This window comes from Zootoca vivipara, chromosome Z1 (genome assembly GCF_965207765.1).
Source record: "Zootoca vivipara chromosome Z1, rZooViv2.hap1.1, whole genome shotgun sequence".
Taxonomy (NCBI): Eukaryota; Metazoa; Chordata; class Lepidosauria; order Squamata; family Lacertidae; genus Zootoca; species Zootoca vivipara.
This window is the reverse complement of record NC_142583.1, coordinates 62,699,921-62,716,229: the sequence shown is the minus strand read 5'-3', so window position 1 is coordinate 62,716,229 and position 16,309 is coordinate 62,699,921. Positions and strand designations below refer to the sequence as shown.

Sequence of the window (16,309 nt, the reverse complement as noted above, 5' to 3'; positions counted from 1 at the left end):
CAAAGTTCGGCGTAAGCAAATGATCATGAAACTTGCCTTCCTCAGTCTTTCTGGCAGACCAACCATGCTTAGCAACGCTTGGCTTCCTTCTGCAAACCACGCTAAAAGGAGCCAAACATTTGCAAGCATATATATATATAACCTATTTCATCTTGCGAATGAACAGTGGGGTCTACCCAAAATGAAAATCTGATAGCACCATTTCAGTTCTAGACTGCATGCTGCAGCTGCCAGCAGAGCTGGGGGAACTGTGGGCCATCCAGAAGTTGCTGGACTCTGACATCCCACAGCCAGCATGCCCAATGGTCGTTGATGATGGGAGCAACATGGAGCAAATCACAGGTCCTCCACATTCCTACATTGTCTCTGCTCGGCCTCAACCAGACCTGTCTGATTTCCTCCTCCTTCCTACTAATCCTTTAAAATGTCCAGCGCCGAGGGCCTTCTGGCTGTTCCCTCGCTGCGAGAAGCCAAGTTACAGGGAACCAGGCAGAGGGCCTTCTCGGTAGTGGCACCCGCCCTGTGGAACGCCCTCCCACCAGATGTCAAAGAGAAAAACAACCACCAGACTTTTAGAGGACACCTGAAGGCAGCCCTGTTTAGGGAAGCTTTTAATGTTTAATAAATTATTGTATTTTAATATTTCTGTTGGAAGTATTATGAAGCCACCCAGAGTGGCTGGGGAAACCCAGCCAGATGGGCGGGGTATAATAAATAATAAATTTTATTATTATTATTATTATTATTATTATTATTATTATTATTATTATTATTTCGCAGCAGCGCTTTGGGATTGAGCCAGGGGGGAAAACACCTCCCACACTGCAATCTATTGTGACATTCTGGAATTTTGTTTCTTACAGCCAGTAGATTTTATTTATTTTTTGCTTTTTGGGTGTTTCAGGGGCAAAAAAAAATGAAGTGTCAGTACTCATATATTGATAAGAGTGCATTGGGTAGCAACACAAAATGGCTGCCACAGGCATCAAAAAAAGGGAGATGACTTACTCCAAACCTACGAGATTGCCTTATCTCACACGTGCCCATTCAAAACCACCTCGATTGGGGTGTGTGTGTGTGAGAATTGGCACACATACGTAACAACCGTCCCACATTTGTTAGAATTTAAGTCGTTTAGTGTCGCAGCAGCTGCACTTTGGAACTCCCCGCTTATTGAGATCATGCTCATAGCCTACTCTTTTCGGCGCCTGTTAAAAACATTCCTACCCAGACACTTAGAACAGGGGTCAGCAACCCTTTTCAGCCGTGGGCCGGTCCACTGTCCCTCAGAACATGTGGTGGGCCGGACTATATTTTGGAATAAAAATAAAAATGAATGAATTCCTATGCCCCACAAACAACCCAGAGATGCATTTTAAACAAAAGCACACATTCTACTCATGTAAAAAAAACACGCTGATTCCGCGGGCCGGATTGAGAAGGCGATTAGGCCGCATCCGGGCCCCAGGCCTTAGGTTGCCTACCCCTGTCTTAGAAAGTGGAGGGCATTTTAACCTGCTTCAGTATTTTAACTTTTGCATGCTCTGGATTTTTCCTCGTTCTTATCGTTTTGTAACCCGCTTTGAGGGGTTTATGGCACTTTTCAACACAAGTTTTGTGTTGCAGTCCACGAAGTCCCTACAGGTCCCCTGGGATAGCGGCGACTGCGCAGTCACAGGGGGAACGACACCTGCGCCCGGAGGGTGGGGGGGTAGACCACCGTGCAACCTCAACCTTCGTTGTGGGGCAAGCTCACATGCAAGGATTTGGCCCTGCCATCCGCTCGACTGGAGCCTTGAGGGCCCCCCTCTCTCTCCTTCTCCTCTCTCTGCCATGTGCTCTGTGCGTTCAGGCTGGGGTGGGGCGCACAAAAGGCTAGAAATGGCACACCACCAGTTCTTTTTTTTTCTGGGCTATGCGGAGGCCAAGTTCAGCCTGAGGAGCCAGTTAATGGCTTGGGCCCCCTCAGGCCCGTCTCCCAGAGCACTGAGGCAGGGAGACAGGTGCGCATGGGTGTGTGGCGAAAGAGGGAAAACTGAGAAGGGTGTTTCAGCTCCCAAATCAGTAGGCCTCACAGACGGGGCAACATGGGAGGGCGTGCATGCGCGCGCACACAATTTCAATCGAGGAAGCTTTGACTTGGAGCTTCCTACGGGCCCAGAATGCATCTTTCAGACTACGGTGCCTGGTTGCGGTGCAATTCTCCGGCCATGTTAGTCGCCGCTGAAAAGCATCTCTTCTGCGGCATAGTCCCACGTTGCCTTGGCAACACGGTTGAGGTCTAATCACAAGAAATCGCCACAGGTCTCACAAGTGGCCAGGTTGCTCACGGTTTTTGAGCATATTACACCGACCCTGGCACAACTGCACTGGCCGCCGGTTAGTTTCCGAGCCCAGTTCAAAGTGCTGGTTTTGACCTATAAGGCCTTAAAACGGCTCAGGATGGCAATACGTCAAAGACCACCTCTCCCCATGTAAACCGACCCGGACCCTGAGATCATTATTTGAGGCCCCGTCTTCGTGTGCCTCATGCTCGAGAGGTCCGGAGGGTAGGGCCTTTTCAGTGGTGGCTCCTTGCTTGCAGAATGCTCTCCCTAGGGAAGCTCACCTGGCACCTTCATTACATATCTTCAGGTGCCAGTAAAAAAAAATTCTTGTTGTTCTAGGCCTTTGGCTAATTCAACAACCTATGACCTTTTAAATCTGCCTGCAGGAGTTATTGGTTTGTTTTGCTATCATTTTATTGTGTATTTTGTGTTTTCATTTTGTATTTTTATGTTGTGTTTGGATGAAGGGCGCTATACGAATTTAATAAATGAAACAACAAATTAAATGAATGAATAAGGTAGTCAAGCTGTGTCTGGACTACATTTTAGACTATGGGGGGGGGGGGGAACGACACAACTGACTCCTTGTCCACAAAAACAATTCCCCGCACACAGAAATTTAGCATGTCAGGGAGGAGGCTAGACTAAAAACCCTGTCCCTGAAATCTAGCTTTCTGCGTGCAGGGATTTTTGCTGCTGTCTTTTAATGGAGGCGTTAACCCCAACCAGAAGTCTGAAGCGGTACAGAATTTTAATTTTACCTTCTGAAAATGTCAGGTAATGCTAAATAAATAAATAATATACAAGTGCTTGCACTTTAAATTATTTCTGTGCAATTTTACACAAATATTACTTGCCAGTCAAAACTAAATTATCTTAATTTAACTAAAATACCTATTGAATTCCCAAGTCATATGTTACAATTATTATTATTTCTAGCATTTTTGGAAAATTCAAGACGCCCTACTTACTCCAACATTAATTTGTTTTCATTCTTCATCTTTTAGCCAATAATGAGGCAAATGTTTCTCACAGATGAAAACGATCACTCTTGTGCACTTCTAACACACCTATGAATTGGAGCTAGGTCTATGTCTCGGCAGTGAAAAGTTGGGAAATCTAATTGAGGTGGTGGAAGCTGAATAGTAAACCCATAATACTGTACAACAAATATTCTGTGCGTTTTTACTTGAATGTAAATCCAACTCAGAGTTCTTCTTCTTTTTATTGACACAATATTAGTGTACTGGTGGTAGATTCATGGGTGCCAACTCCCCAGGGCCCTGGGCGCCCAAGTACACAGAAAACTCCCCATGAAGGGGCTGGGCACCCACAAATTTCGGTGCCAGGGTCATGCACACTGCATGGCACCCACGGCCACAGGCACCCACGGTCAAGGGGCCAAGCTGGCACTCCTGGGTGGATTCATTCTGCTTTAGTTTGTTCTGCTATGCAAAAATGCCACACTATTCCTGTCCAGATGATCTATAGCGCAACAAAAGCTGATGGGGGGGGGATAAACCATTTGTGGTACAAGACGTTGAATGATTTGAGAGGACATTATGGGATAGGAAGCAGTGTGACAGCCCCAAATTTCTGGAGGTGCAAACAGTATTGAGAGCATCACCACCCTAGTATCATCAGGAGCAGAAATCATAATGATTGCACACACACAAAATATATATTGAGGGGAAATTTGCGAAAGGGACCTACTTTCCAAGGATGCATTACTAGGACTGGTCTAAAACATGCATTTTTTAACTGTGCACTTACAACCAATGAGCACCAGAGGGCACAAAAATACTGCTTGGAATCAAGATCAAAGACCGAGAATGTGTAGTTTTAGTATCAAATCCCAAACCAAGGGCTCATCCACAATTTTGCTTGACCCATAATTGACTGTATTGTGTGTACCAATTAATTCCATAGGGTCTGAGAGCTTTCTTCGTTGTTCTGCAGCTATGCCTTGTGAAAATCTGATCCTGCCCCCATAGAAAATTCAAAGAGATGATGTTCATCTAAGCTCCAATTCAGTAGGTAAAGGTTCGATTTTCTCAAGGCACAGCTGTGGAACAACAAGAAAGGGCTGTCACCCATCTTTTTGAGCATTTGGACTCGTTTGCAAACCAGAGAAACTGCCAGGGGGCCACACATACGGCAACATATTCTATTGACTACAATAGAATGCTTCTCTTAAATCAAATTTCAGTGGACAGGAGCCCGTCGATGCATGCCAAGGAAAATCTCTACAAGATGTAACATTGGTGGCCCTGCCCTTGTTTTCCCCTGCTCCGGAGGCTAGGACCCGAACCCATGGCTTCAAGTCACGAGAAAGGAGATTCCGACTAAACTTCAGGAAGAACTTTTTGACAGAAAGAGCAGTTCGATAGTGGAACAGACTCCCACGAGAGGTGCTAGACTCTCCTTCCTTGGGGTTTTTAAAGCAGAGGTTGAATGACTATCTGTCATGGATGCTTTGCAGGGGGTTGGACTAGATGACCCTTGGGTCCCTTCCAGCTCTACAGTTCTATGATTTGATTGCGCATAGAAAGTAGACGTTAGCACAAGTGAAGAGGCTAGCTTGCCTACCGTGTCCCCTCATAGAATCATAGAGTTGGAAGAGACCACAAGGGCCATCCAGTCCAACCCCCTGCCAAGCAGGAAACGCCATCAAAGCATTCTTGACATATGCCTGTCAAGCCTCTGCTTAAAGACCTCCAAAGAAGGAGACTCCACCACACTCCTCGGTAGCAAATTCCACTGCCGAACAGCTCTTACTGTCAGGAAGTTCTTCCTAATGTTTAGGTGGAATCTTCTTTCTTGAAGTTTGAAGAAAGCCATAACCCATTTTAGAAACGGTTGCTTATTTTCACACACAGCATGGTTATGCTGCAGCCCTGATACTTAGCAGCAGCGAGGCGAGCAGCCAGCAAGGAGCACTGTAGGCAAGGCACACCCACCGCTGCAGAGAAACAAGGCCGTGCAAAGTGTGGCAGGTTTGCGACGGAAAGAGCTCCTTCAGCTCCACCAGACCTGCCTGCCTATGTCTCATGTCAGATCAGCTGTCAAGAGAATCAGGCCAAGGCAACAGCCAGCTATTACGCCGGGATTACTACGGATTAGCGTCGATGGCAGAGCTCACTTGGCAGCCCCAAGCCACAGATCAAGCTTTCAGCTTAATTGTAAATATTCCAAAATATTCCGTTTGACAAACAAGCCCACACGGGTAGTATTAACCACTGAAGTGCTCTGAAGCAACAGTAGTCGTGCAGAGGGCTGGGCAATTTGCAGGCCATTGGCTGGATGAATGTGGGCCACAATGGCGCATCTGGGGTATGTCCGGGCTCTGGGTGCTTTGCTCTTGAAAGTGAGGAGCAGATCCTAGAACAGGTTTATTCTGCTCTGATGAAACTCTGGAGCAGATTGCAGAAGGCAGAAATGGTTCCCAAATCCTCTTGAAGAGCTCAGGTGTGGGCATATCTCTAGACCAGTGTTTCTCAACCAGTGTGCCTCCAGATGTTTTGGGACTACAACTCCCATCATCCCTAGCTAGCAAGACCAGTGGTCAGGAATGATGGGAGTTGTAGTCCCAAAACATCTGGAGGCACACTGGTTGAGAAACACTACTCTAGACTGCACTAAGTTCTTCAACGGGGTAGCTGGTGCCCATTGAGTATGGTAGGGCAGAAGGCAGGGAGCCCACCAGTAGATGGCGCCAGAGATAATAACAGGCAAAGCCAACTAATTCTAGTTTTGTCCCCATCCTCCTCCCTGTTCTGCAAGAGCAAACTGAATCCAAGGGGGGAAATGGATGCTGTGCCGTGCCACACCCTGAACCACTCTGAAAGGAAAGCAGATGAAGGGGGCAGGCTGAGAGCAAAGTGAGGTTGGTGGGGCAGTGCCCCATTTCTCCTAATGGGCCCACTGCAGTGGGTATACTTGCACTGCAGAGGGATGGATTAGATCAGGGGTTCAGCAAACTTTTTCAGCAGGGGGCCGGTCCACTGTCCCTCAGACCTTGTGGGGGGCCGGACTATATTTTGAAAAAAAAATATGAATGAATTCTTATGCCCCACAAATAACCCAGATATGCATTTTTAATAAAAGAACACATTCTATTCGTGTAAAAACACCAGGCAAGCCCCACAAATAACCCAGAGATGCATTTTAAATAAAAGGACACAATCTACTAATGTAAAAACATGCTGATTTCCGGACCTTCCACGGGCCGGATTTAGAAGGTGATTGGGCCGCATCCGGCCCCTGGGCCTTAGTTTGGGGACCCCTGGATTAGATGCCACTCGGGGTCCTTTCCAACTCTACAATTCTGTGTGATTCTGTGCCTCAAACCCCTTCTCTGATTGGGACAGACTGGACTTACACAGAGATTACTCTACCCAGCCAAGAACCTGGCTTCCAGACTCAATTCAAGCTGGGCTGGATTTCACCTCCATCCCCTGCCCACTGCGTCCTAAGGGCTACCAGTGCATACTAGGCAGAAATGGAAAGTATACTGTACTTCCAAGTTAGGAAAAGGCACGTCTATCAGTCCTATGTCTCTCAGCTGATCCTAGGTGTGAACCCAATTAGGCAGTTGACACAAGAGAGGTCCCGCCCCATTGACACAAGAGAGGTCCCAGCCTCAGCTTCTGTATCTCGCCCACCTGAGCTGCACACAAGCAGGCGAAGACTCCCCCTGCATGTAACCAATTTCTGCTTCTCCCTCTTACCTGGTCCTGGGAGACAGTGGAGCAGGAGGTGGGGGCAGAAGGAGGAAGAGGTTTGGGAGCCCTTCACTCTGCACCAACCTGACCCCTCTCTCTCCTCCTGCACCTCTAATTCACTCTCCGACAGCTTCTCCTGCCTCTGAATCTCGTCTCCTGGCTGTAACAGGCTCCCCCAGATCACCAGTCCCTAAGTCAGACTCCAACCCCCCTTCTTCCCGGTGCCCACTCTTCCGTCTCGCTCAGTGTCCAAGCCAATACCTGACAAGGAGTCTTGCATGACCAAAGTCAGCCTCTTGACCACGTAACCATGACAATAGACTACTCTTTTGCAGCCTGCAATTTAAAGGACCTGGGGTCTATGGCTGGGTGCTCTTTTTATCAGGCAAAACGCAGAAGTTCAAAGAAGTGCAGCGCTTACGCAACCTCATGGCCTCTCTAACCTTTCCTTTGAAGAATTTATCCATTATCGTATAAAGCTTTGAAAGGGAAATGCTGGCTCAAATTTCCCTGGAAATTTAAACTTCTCATCTAGAAGCGCTTTGCCCGAATCCCTGATGTGTCTGTTACTCATTGGTGTAGGGAAATGCATTCTGCGCCTGCTCAGGAGCACTTTTACTTCTTCTTTCATACATTCTAGGAAAGAACCCTGGCCCCGAAAGCAGATTAAATAGTAGTGTCACAGAAATTGTCCTCAATAAGTAAGTGTTTTAATTACAGGTAGGTAGCCGTGTTGGTCTGAGTCGAAGCAAAATAAAAAAATTCCTTCAGTAGCACCTTAAAGACCAACTAAGTTTATATTTTGGTATGAGCTTTCGTGTGCATGCACACTTCTTCAGATGTATCTGAAGAAGGAATTTTTTTATTTTGCTAAGTGTTTTAATGTTAGATTCTGCGGGGAAGTGATATTTCACTGCCTCTGCACTTGAACCATCTGAATAGCTGTGCTTTGCACATCTACAAACTGACTCAAGATTGGGGTGTCTGGTTCCACCAGGTAAGTTTGGAGATTCTTAGAGTCATAGAGTGGTTTAACTCCCTGTTAATCACCCATTGTCAGGAGTCCAGATTCCCTTCTTGATAACACAGTAGGCATAGGTAATTAAAAAAGAGGATTTATTGCAAAAACAAACAGATAGCTCCGGACGGCTCTGACAAAGCCTCCAGCATCATTACTCAAGATGACCCTTCTGAAGACTCCTTCTGGCCACGACAGAAGATATTGAACTTATGGCTCTTACATTTCTTGTTTTACTTCCTATCTAGCAGCCCTCCCATTTGCTGGCTCTTCAGACTTAGTGGATCGGCTCCAACCTCTTACTGGTCTGAGAGGCTGAGTCTATTCGTGCCTATTTGTGCTTCCTGTGAGCTTTGGCTGTGTTCTAGCCTGCTCTCAGCTACTGCCTTATCAGCCGGCCCATCAAGGTCAGGAAGAGCCAAAGTCTGCAGCTGCCAGCTCTCCCCTGCCTGACTAACATCAAAGCCTCTCTATTCCTGGCTGCTCTCTGCAGTTGGCTGTAAACCTTCACTTGGAGCTGGCTCATTCCTGACTCCCATTTACACAGAGACAATCTGTAAGGGAGCCTTATTTTATTTTATTTTATTTTATTTTGCTTTGCTGTTACTTGGGCTGGATCTAGACACATCAAAGAAGTGTTTCAGTGAAACGTGTTGTAAACTTTGTATGAGAAATAGGGTTGGCAAAAATGGAACTCCACAGCGCCATCTGGTGCCACAGTGCTATAATGCATTTACAACGCATGTAAAGCACTTTTTCTTTGCTAATGTAGCTGAGTCCTTGGAGAACCAACATGGCACAGAATCCCATTCCTGCATGGACATCACCAAGAATAGCAACTGGAATCTGAGCATCACTTACTCAGATCAATGGTAATGATAAACCACTGATGGTCAATAATAAAAATTATAATAAATTATTATTTATACCCTGCCCATCTGGCTGCAAAAGTTTTTGATCCTGACACATTTTCATATTCATCCAACCAAATATGAATGGATAATCCAGTCTAGAAGCTGGTGCCATGACACTTATTTCTGCCCCCCAACCAGCCCCAAAAGGTGGGCAGAAGATGTTGCGGATGTCAACTCTGTTCATAGCTACAGCCAGGAGGTCTTCATCTCTCCATCAAAAGGGCCCAAACACTTTGCTGATAAAAACCACATTTTGAATTCTGCAAATCTGGCAGACCATCAACTTGTCCGGCATTAGTATGCTTTATTCCGACTGTAAAACATGCCTGTTTCAGAATCCATTGCAGTGTGGTAAAGCTTAAAAAACCATACATAGTACAATGAAAGAAACAGGCCTTCGGACCCAGCTCGTTTAAAGTGAGTCATTGCCAAGCCCCATTGAAAGCAGTGGGACTAAAAAGAGAATCGCAACAAGCATGTTGCATAGGTTTAAACGTGTTTTGTTCAGGGTTAACTTTAGTTGGATTGGTGCCTATAGAGCCTGCAGATAGCAGGGCAGGGCAGTAAACATTTGGTCCTGTAGCAACTCAAAACCAAAGATCCATTCCATCAATCACATACATCGGGGAAAGGGGACCTGCAACCCTCTGCCTATTTTATTGATTGATTGATGAAAGTTTTCAAACCACTTAATATAAAGATATATATTTACTGGATCACATAAAAGCAATAAAGAAAATACACCCCATAAGGAACCCGTATTTGGAGGATAGGAATGGGAAGAAAGTAATGTTGGTTTGGGGGATTGTTAATTTCATTTTATTTTGAAAAATCGATAAATTATATTTTTTTAAAAAAGAAAGAAAGAAAAGAAAAGCAGTGACATTCAGAAAGCAGTAAAGACTATTTTTAAAAACACAACATTCAATAAAGATTCCTAAAAGCAAGATAAAAACAAAACACTAGAATATTGTAATAGTTTAAGCACATGGGCCACCAACTTAGTCTATTTTTTAAATTATATTTTATTAAGTTTCAACATTTTTAACACATGCAATCAAAACACAGTTTCCTCTTTTCTCTTATTTTTGTCAACTTCCCACCCCATTTTCCATGGAGTTGTTGTTTCTCCCTTTCTGCTGTACCCTATCTGTTAAATCATAACCACATTATAATCTAATTACTTCTGTTGCTCATTGCTCAAATCCTGCTCGCGAGTTCATCATATTATAATATTTCTTTAAGTAGTATGAAAAAGACATCCATTCTTCCATAAAACACTCATCATTAGATTCTCTTAAGGTCACCAGCTTTGTCTAAAAGCTCTGCCTGCTTCACAAAATTCACCTACTGATTATGACAACTTTGGGCTCTAATCCTGCCCAATTTGGTTCCGGACCCTGAGAGATTAACCCTGAGAAAATGGAGCCCTCAAGAGGAAAGAAGTTTCCCTGTGGTATATCCAAGGGCGTAGCCAGGATCAAAACTAGGGGGGGGGGGGCAAGCCATGATCATTCAGGGGCGGGGCCACAAAGTGGGAACGTGGGCGGGGCTACAGGGCCAGCTGGCCTGACGACATCGTGGTGGCGGCAGCGGCGGCAGCGGCCACCTTGTGCTTCTGGGGCTGGCAACGGCAGCGGCTACCCTGCTTGGCTGGAGAGGACGGGAGGGTCGGGCAGGCAAGAGGGGGTGACAGGGTGGGCGAGGGCAAGGCAAGGCACGGCCGCAGTCACGACGGCTCCGAGTCGTTGCTGCATATCAGCATAATATTTCAACCATGTTGTGGGTTCAAGCCCCACCTTAGGAAAAAATTCCTGCATTGCAGGGGGTTGGACTAGATGACCCTTGTGGTCCCTTCCGACTACAATTCTATGATTCTATTGATATATTGCCATAGCATATGCATCATTCTGCTTTCTTGAATTGTCCTACTCCTAGGCATAGCAGCCAACTCCTAGAGGCCTAGGTGCCTCCCCCCCCCAATTACTAGTAAATACCATATTTGAAAGAGTCATTCCCCCCATGTTGATGGGCTTTCTATGTGGGGCTTATCTGCCCCCCCCCCCAGTATTTTATTAAGGATGGAAGAGGGAGGGAAGGAAGGAATAATAGAGAGAGGGATACCTCATATTTGTGGGTGCCTCTGGGTGATGCTGTGAAGCTGGAACTCTGCAGCAAGATGATGGGAGGGTTGGGCAGGGGAGAGGGGGTGGCAGGGCGGGCGAGGGCGAGGGAAGGCACGGCCGCAGTCACGACAGCTCCGAGGCGTTGCTGCATATCAGCATAATATTTCAACCATGTTGTGGGTTCAAGCCCCACCTTGGGGGAAAAATCCTGCATTGCAGGGGGTTGGACTAGATGACCCTTGTGGTCCCTTCCGACTACAATTCTATGATTCCATTGATATATTACCATAGCATATGCATCATTCTGCTTTCTTGAATTGTCCTACTCCTAGGCATAGCAGCCAAATCCTAGAGGCCTAGGTGCCTCCCCCCCCCCAAATTACTGGTAAATACCGTATTTGAAAGAGTCACCCCCCCATTTTGATGGGCTTTCTATGTGGGGCTTATCTGCCCCCCCCCCAGTATTTTATTAAGGATGGAAGAAGGAGGGAAGGAAGGAATAATAGAGAGAGGGATACCTCATATTTGTGGGTGCCTCTGGGTGATGCTGTGAAGCTGGAACTCTGCAGCAAGATGATGGGAGGGTTGGGCAGGGGAGAGGGGGTGGCAGGGCGGGCGAGGGCGAGGCAAGACAAGGCCGCAGTCTCGATGGCTCCGAGGCGTTGCTGCATATCAGCATTATATTTCAACCATGTTGTGGGTTCAAGCCCCACATTGGGGAAAAATTCCTGCATTGCAGGGGGTTGGACTAGATGACCCTTGTGGTCCCTTCCGACTACAATTCCATGATTCTATTGATATATTACCATAGCATATGCATGATTCTGCTTTCTTGAATTGTCCTAGGCATAGCAGCCAACTCCTAGAGGCCTAGGTGCCTCCCCCCCCAAAAGAAATTACTGGTAAATACTGTATTTTAAAGAGTCATTCCCCCCCCCATGTTGATGGGCTTTCTATGTGGGGCTTATCTGCCCCCCCCGTATTTTATTGAGGATGGAAGAGGGAGGAAAGGAAGGAATAGAGAGAGGGATAACTCACATTTATGGGTGCCTCTGGGTGACGCTGTTATGCTAGAACTCTGCAGCAAGAGGAAGATACCGGTACACCTGTACAGGAGCCTTGTAAGCAGCTTTCTCTCTGCTTGATTTACAGCATGCACGTCCAACAGGTAGATTGTGATCTACCAGTAGATCACTGGATGTCTGTGGTAGATCACTGCTAGATCACTGGCACCCCTAAAAAAGCTCACCCAAAATTTTCCTCCTCCCTAAAAAAAGCTGAACTATGACCTGAAGCCCTAAACAAAAATGGGCCTCCCTCCCTCCTAAAAGAAGCTCAACAAGTTTGACCTAAACCCCCCAAAACAGGGCTTCCCTTCCTTAAAAAAACTCAACAGCTTTGACCTGAACCCCCCAAAAGGGGGTAGATCACTCCCAGTTTTTAACTCTGTGAGTAGATCAGAGTCTCTTGGGAGGTGGCCACCCCTGATTTACAGTATACAGATGCAGGAGGAGGGGCAGACTGGAACACCACTGCTTTTTATAAACATCACTGTGTCTATCAAAGCTACAGCCCCCCCTTCTTATTCACTTCCTTTTAGCCTTGCAGGGCCACCTTAGTCAAATTGAATCCTCTGCAACCTCATTAAATCGCCAATAGAACTGTTAATGCGATCCCTGAATGCCCATTAACAACTCCCACTGAATAACAATAGGGTGAATAGGGTGGACCTTGCCTGAAGGGATATTCTGCTCCATTGTCTTAACTGCTTAAGTACCGGTAGCCACTTTGCTTTATTTATTTGATGTGTTTTTGTTACAGCTGTGTTCCCGCCCCCAGCAAGTGGAGAGCTGCTCTTGCTAAAGCAAAGCCCTTTCCACTTCAGTTTTTGGAGGGGCAAAGTATTGGTTATGGTCTGTAAAATACAATAATTTTTTGCTTCTGGGGGGGGGCAGCTGCCCCCTCCTGCCCCCCCTGTCTACACCCATGGGTATATCAATGGGTAAGTCTAGTGTATGCATTTGGACTGTAGCCATTCACACACAGGGTTGGAGAACCTGTAGTCTTTCAAACATTGTTGGACACCAACTCCCATAATCCTTCGCCAGCGTGGACAATTGACAGGGAGGATGGGAGTTGTAGTCCAAACGCCTGAAGGGCAACAGGTTCTCCACCCTTCTATCAACAAGTTCTAAGAAGTTCAACATTTAAGAACTAAACTTACCTTGAAGCATCCAAGTGCTGAAGCATATATGGTGTTCGACGGAGGGTCACACTTTAGTCCCCACCTGCTTAAAAGAGGACAACATATATTGGATATAATACCTTAGCATCATCATCATCACATTTGCTTTACGAAATACTAAAATTCAGTATTTAAAACAGTTACAACAAACTGCCGTCGCAGGATTCATGTGGGTCCTGAAAACACACATCTCAGGTATTGAAAGACCAGGCTAAAGAATCATAGAATCATAGAGTTGGAAGAGACCACAAGGGCCATCCAGTCCAACCCCCCTGCCAAGCAGGAAACACCATCAAAGCATTCTTGACAGATGGCTGTCAAGCCTCTGCTTAAAGACCTCCAAAGAAGGAGACTCCACCACACTCCTTGGCAGCAAATTCCACTGCCGAACAGCTCTTACTGTCAGGAAGTTCTTCCTAATGTTCAGGTGGAATCTTCTTTCTTGTAAAGAAGTATGTCTTCAACATTGCTGAAAATTGTATACAGTACTCAAGATGTCAGGTGCACTCCTGTGGGATGTACATAGCTTAGGGGCTATGTGCCAAAGGATGGCAGATCCAGAAGCATCAGTGTGCAGAAAATGCTGATGCATTGATGATCGTTTTCCAAAGCAACTACTCTATTCTGAACTTTAAAATGGAAAGCGTAATGCTAGTGGTCAACAAAAGAGGTTCAAAGACTCTCTCGAGGCAAATCTTTAAAAATGTAGTATAAACACTGACAATTGGGAAACACTGGCCTGCGGGCGTTCCAGTTGGAGAACAGCCTTTACCAAAGGCGTCATGGGCTTTGAAGACGCTCGAACTCAGGACGAAAGGGAGAAACGCGCTGAGAGGAAGGCACACTTGGCAAACCCTCACCGTCATCAACTCCTGCCCAGAAACCTGTGGAAGGACGTGTGGATCCACAATGCGGGTTCACCATCATGGTGAGCACAATTTGCAGTGGGGGCTTAACAAACCACTCCTGAGTCTAAAGGTGGGGGCATGAGTGGTCACTCCTCTGTTGCTGGGCAAATTCTGATGTTGCGATTTTGTGGGTCAGCCCCCTGGGTTTAAAAGCAAAGGAAAGAGGTTTCTCTTTCTCTTTGGCTGCGTTTCGGATCCCCCCCCTCCGCTGTTTTTTAGGCCTCTGTGTTGACATTGCTGTGCCTCTCAAGGGGTCGCCTGTATTCAGGGGCCTGGTAGGAATTTTCCCATTTGGCTGATTGGCTGGTGCCATCTGGTTTTTGCCTACTGCATAGCAAATAAGTCACAACTTGTAAGGTTGGCGGTTAGGCATTGGTTATTGGTTGTATTTGGGGTCTGTTGACTTCGTTGGCCCCTTGTGTTAAAGCCTGAGTTAGGGGAAATTCCGGTCAGGAATACAGGGGCTCTATGCAGTGTCCATATCCCCGGTAGGGGACCAGCAACACGCATGAGCCCCTGGGAGCCTGAGGGGAGAGGGGAGAGCCTATTGGACCCAACTCCCTGTCTCTCCCTGTAGGGTTTCCCCTTGTTGACAAGGCGAGTTTATTTCTGTCCTTAGGTGAAGACAGTAGGAGAACCAATGCCTACGCAACCACTCACTGGTTTGATTTGTATTCAATAAAACTTGTGGCCAAAATTCATGCCAAAAACCATTAAACAAAAATTCTGTCTATGGTGTGAGTTATTTGAGGGGTGGTTTTGGGGACCTCCACATGCAATTGGCCTCCACAGTCACTGACGGGCTCACTGTTAAAACCTGTGATCTGACTCAGCAAAAAGCAACTTCCAATATTCCTATGGAGGTAGTTCTGGACCTGGATGGGACCCTGGAAATCTACTACCAGTAGGCAAATGGTCTTTTTATAAGGCTCAGTTCCTCATAGTGCCTTGTTGTTCCCCATGATCAGCAAAGCAAGTTATGCTGAATTTGCAGGGAAAGGGCCATAGCTCATTGGCAGAGCATCTGTTTCGCATGCCAAAGGTCCTGCGTTAAATCCCCGGCATCTCCAGATAGAGCTGGGGGTGTCCTCTGCCCAAACCCCTGGAGAGCCACTGCCAGTCAGACAATGCTGAGCTACATGGGGCAATGGCCTGACACAGTATAAAGCTGCTGTCTATGCCAGGCACAGATGTTTGCCAATGTTTTTTTCTTTTCTTCTAAAAATGTGGCACCAAGAAGCAGGCCCAATGTATTCCCAATGTGGCCAAACTCTGCATTCTTAGATCTGGAAACATCTTCCCAGGGAAAAACAGCAATGGGAAAATTCTAGTCCCCCGGCACCAACTGCCACATCCAGGACTTCCATGTGCAAATTGGCTGTCATATATATATATATAACATCAGAGATGCAAATTTCATCTCAGCCCACACATCACATTTTTTTAATGGCGTTCACACATTCTGTTGCTAGTCCCCAACTGCACAAAGATTGACTATGTACAGGCATGAACCAGTCCCTGGAGACTGGAAGCCACATGCATGATGAACTTACTCCAGTTGAAAATCATTGCGTTTGAGGGGCTAATTAAAGTTTCCTGTGGGCTGTTGTGACTGAGAGGTCTCGTTCACACACGGAAAGTCGACACTGGAAATCGCAGCCATAAGCCGATTAACTTGCATGTGTGAAGCCTCAGTAAAAGCTGTTCCGTCCGTGACCTTGAGGGACAAGGAAGCTTTCTCATATTGTTTCAGAATACAACCCAGCCTGATCCATTTGGATAGGATGGGATATACTAAAACGGCAACTAATTCATAGGATTCCATTTGGGAAGCTAAGCCATTTCTTTAATAACAAGCATTTCCAAACCTACCATTTGTAAGCAGGTGATGAAGTCCTAAATATATGTAGTTGGCTGGGGGGCAATTTTTTTGGGGGGGGGAATGGCCTTGATGTGGAGTGGGGTTAGGGTTGGGATGGGACACCTGTGGCGTTGGATTCTAGCTCCCATCGTACCTAAACATTAATCCTGCTGGCTGGGGCATATG

At 46.4% G+C, this 16,309-nt stretch overlaps 1 protein-coding gene across 3 annotated transcripts in view; it reads right to left on the bottom strand.

The window, feature by feature from the left end:
* The window catches only part of TMEM150C (transmembrane protein 150C), a 54,783-nt gene that overhangs the window by 16,011 nt on the left and 22,463 nt on the right, over positions 1–16,309 (bottom strand). For 2 of the 3 annotated variants that reach the window (XM_088660601.1, XM_035111757.3), the window contains exon 2: positions 13,334–13,397. In XM_088660601.1, coding sequence (XP_088516727.1) covers positions 13,334–13,343 — 10 coding nt within the window. In that variant the 5' untranslated portion in view covers positions 13,344–13,397. Of the gene's footprint in view, positions 1–13,333; positions 13,401–16,309 lie in introns of all 3 variants that reach the window. The other variant, XM_088660600.1, reaches the window with a different exon arrangement.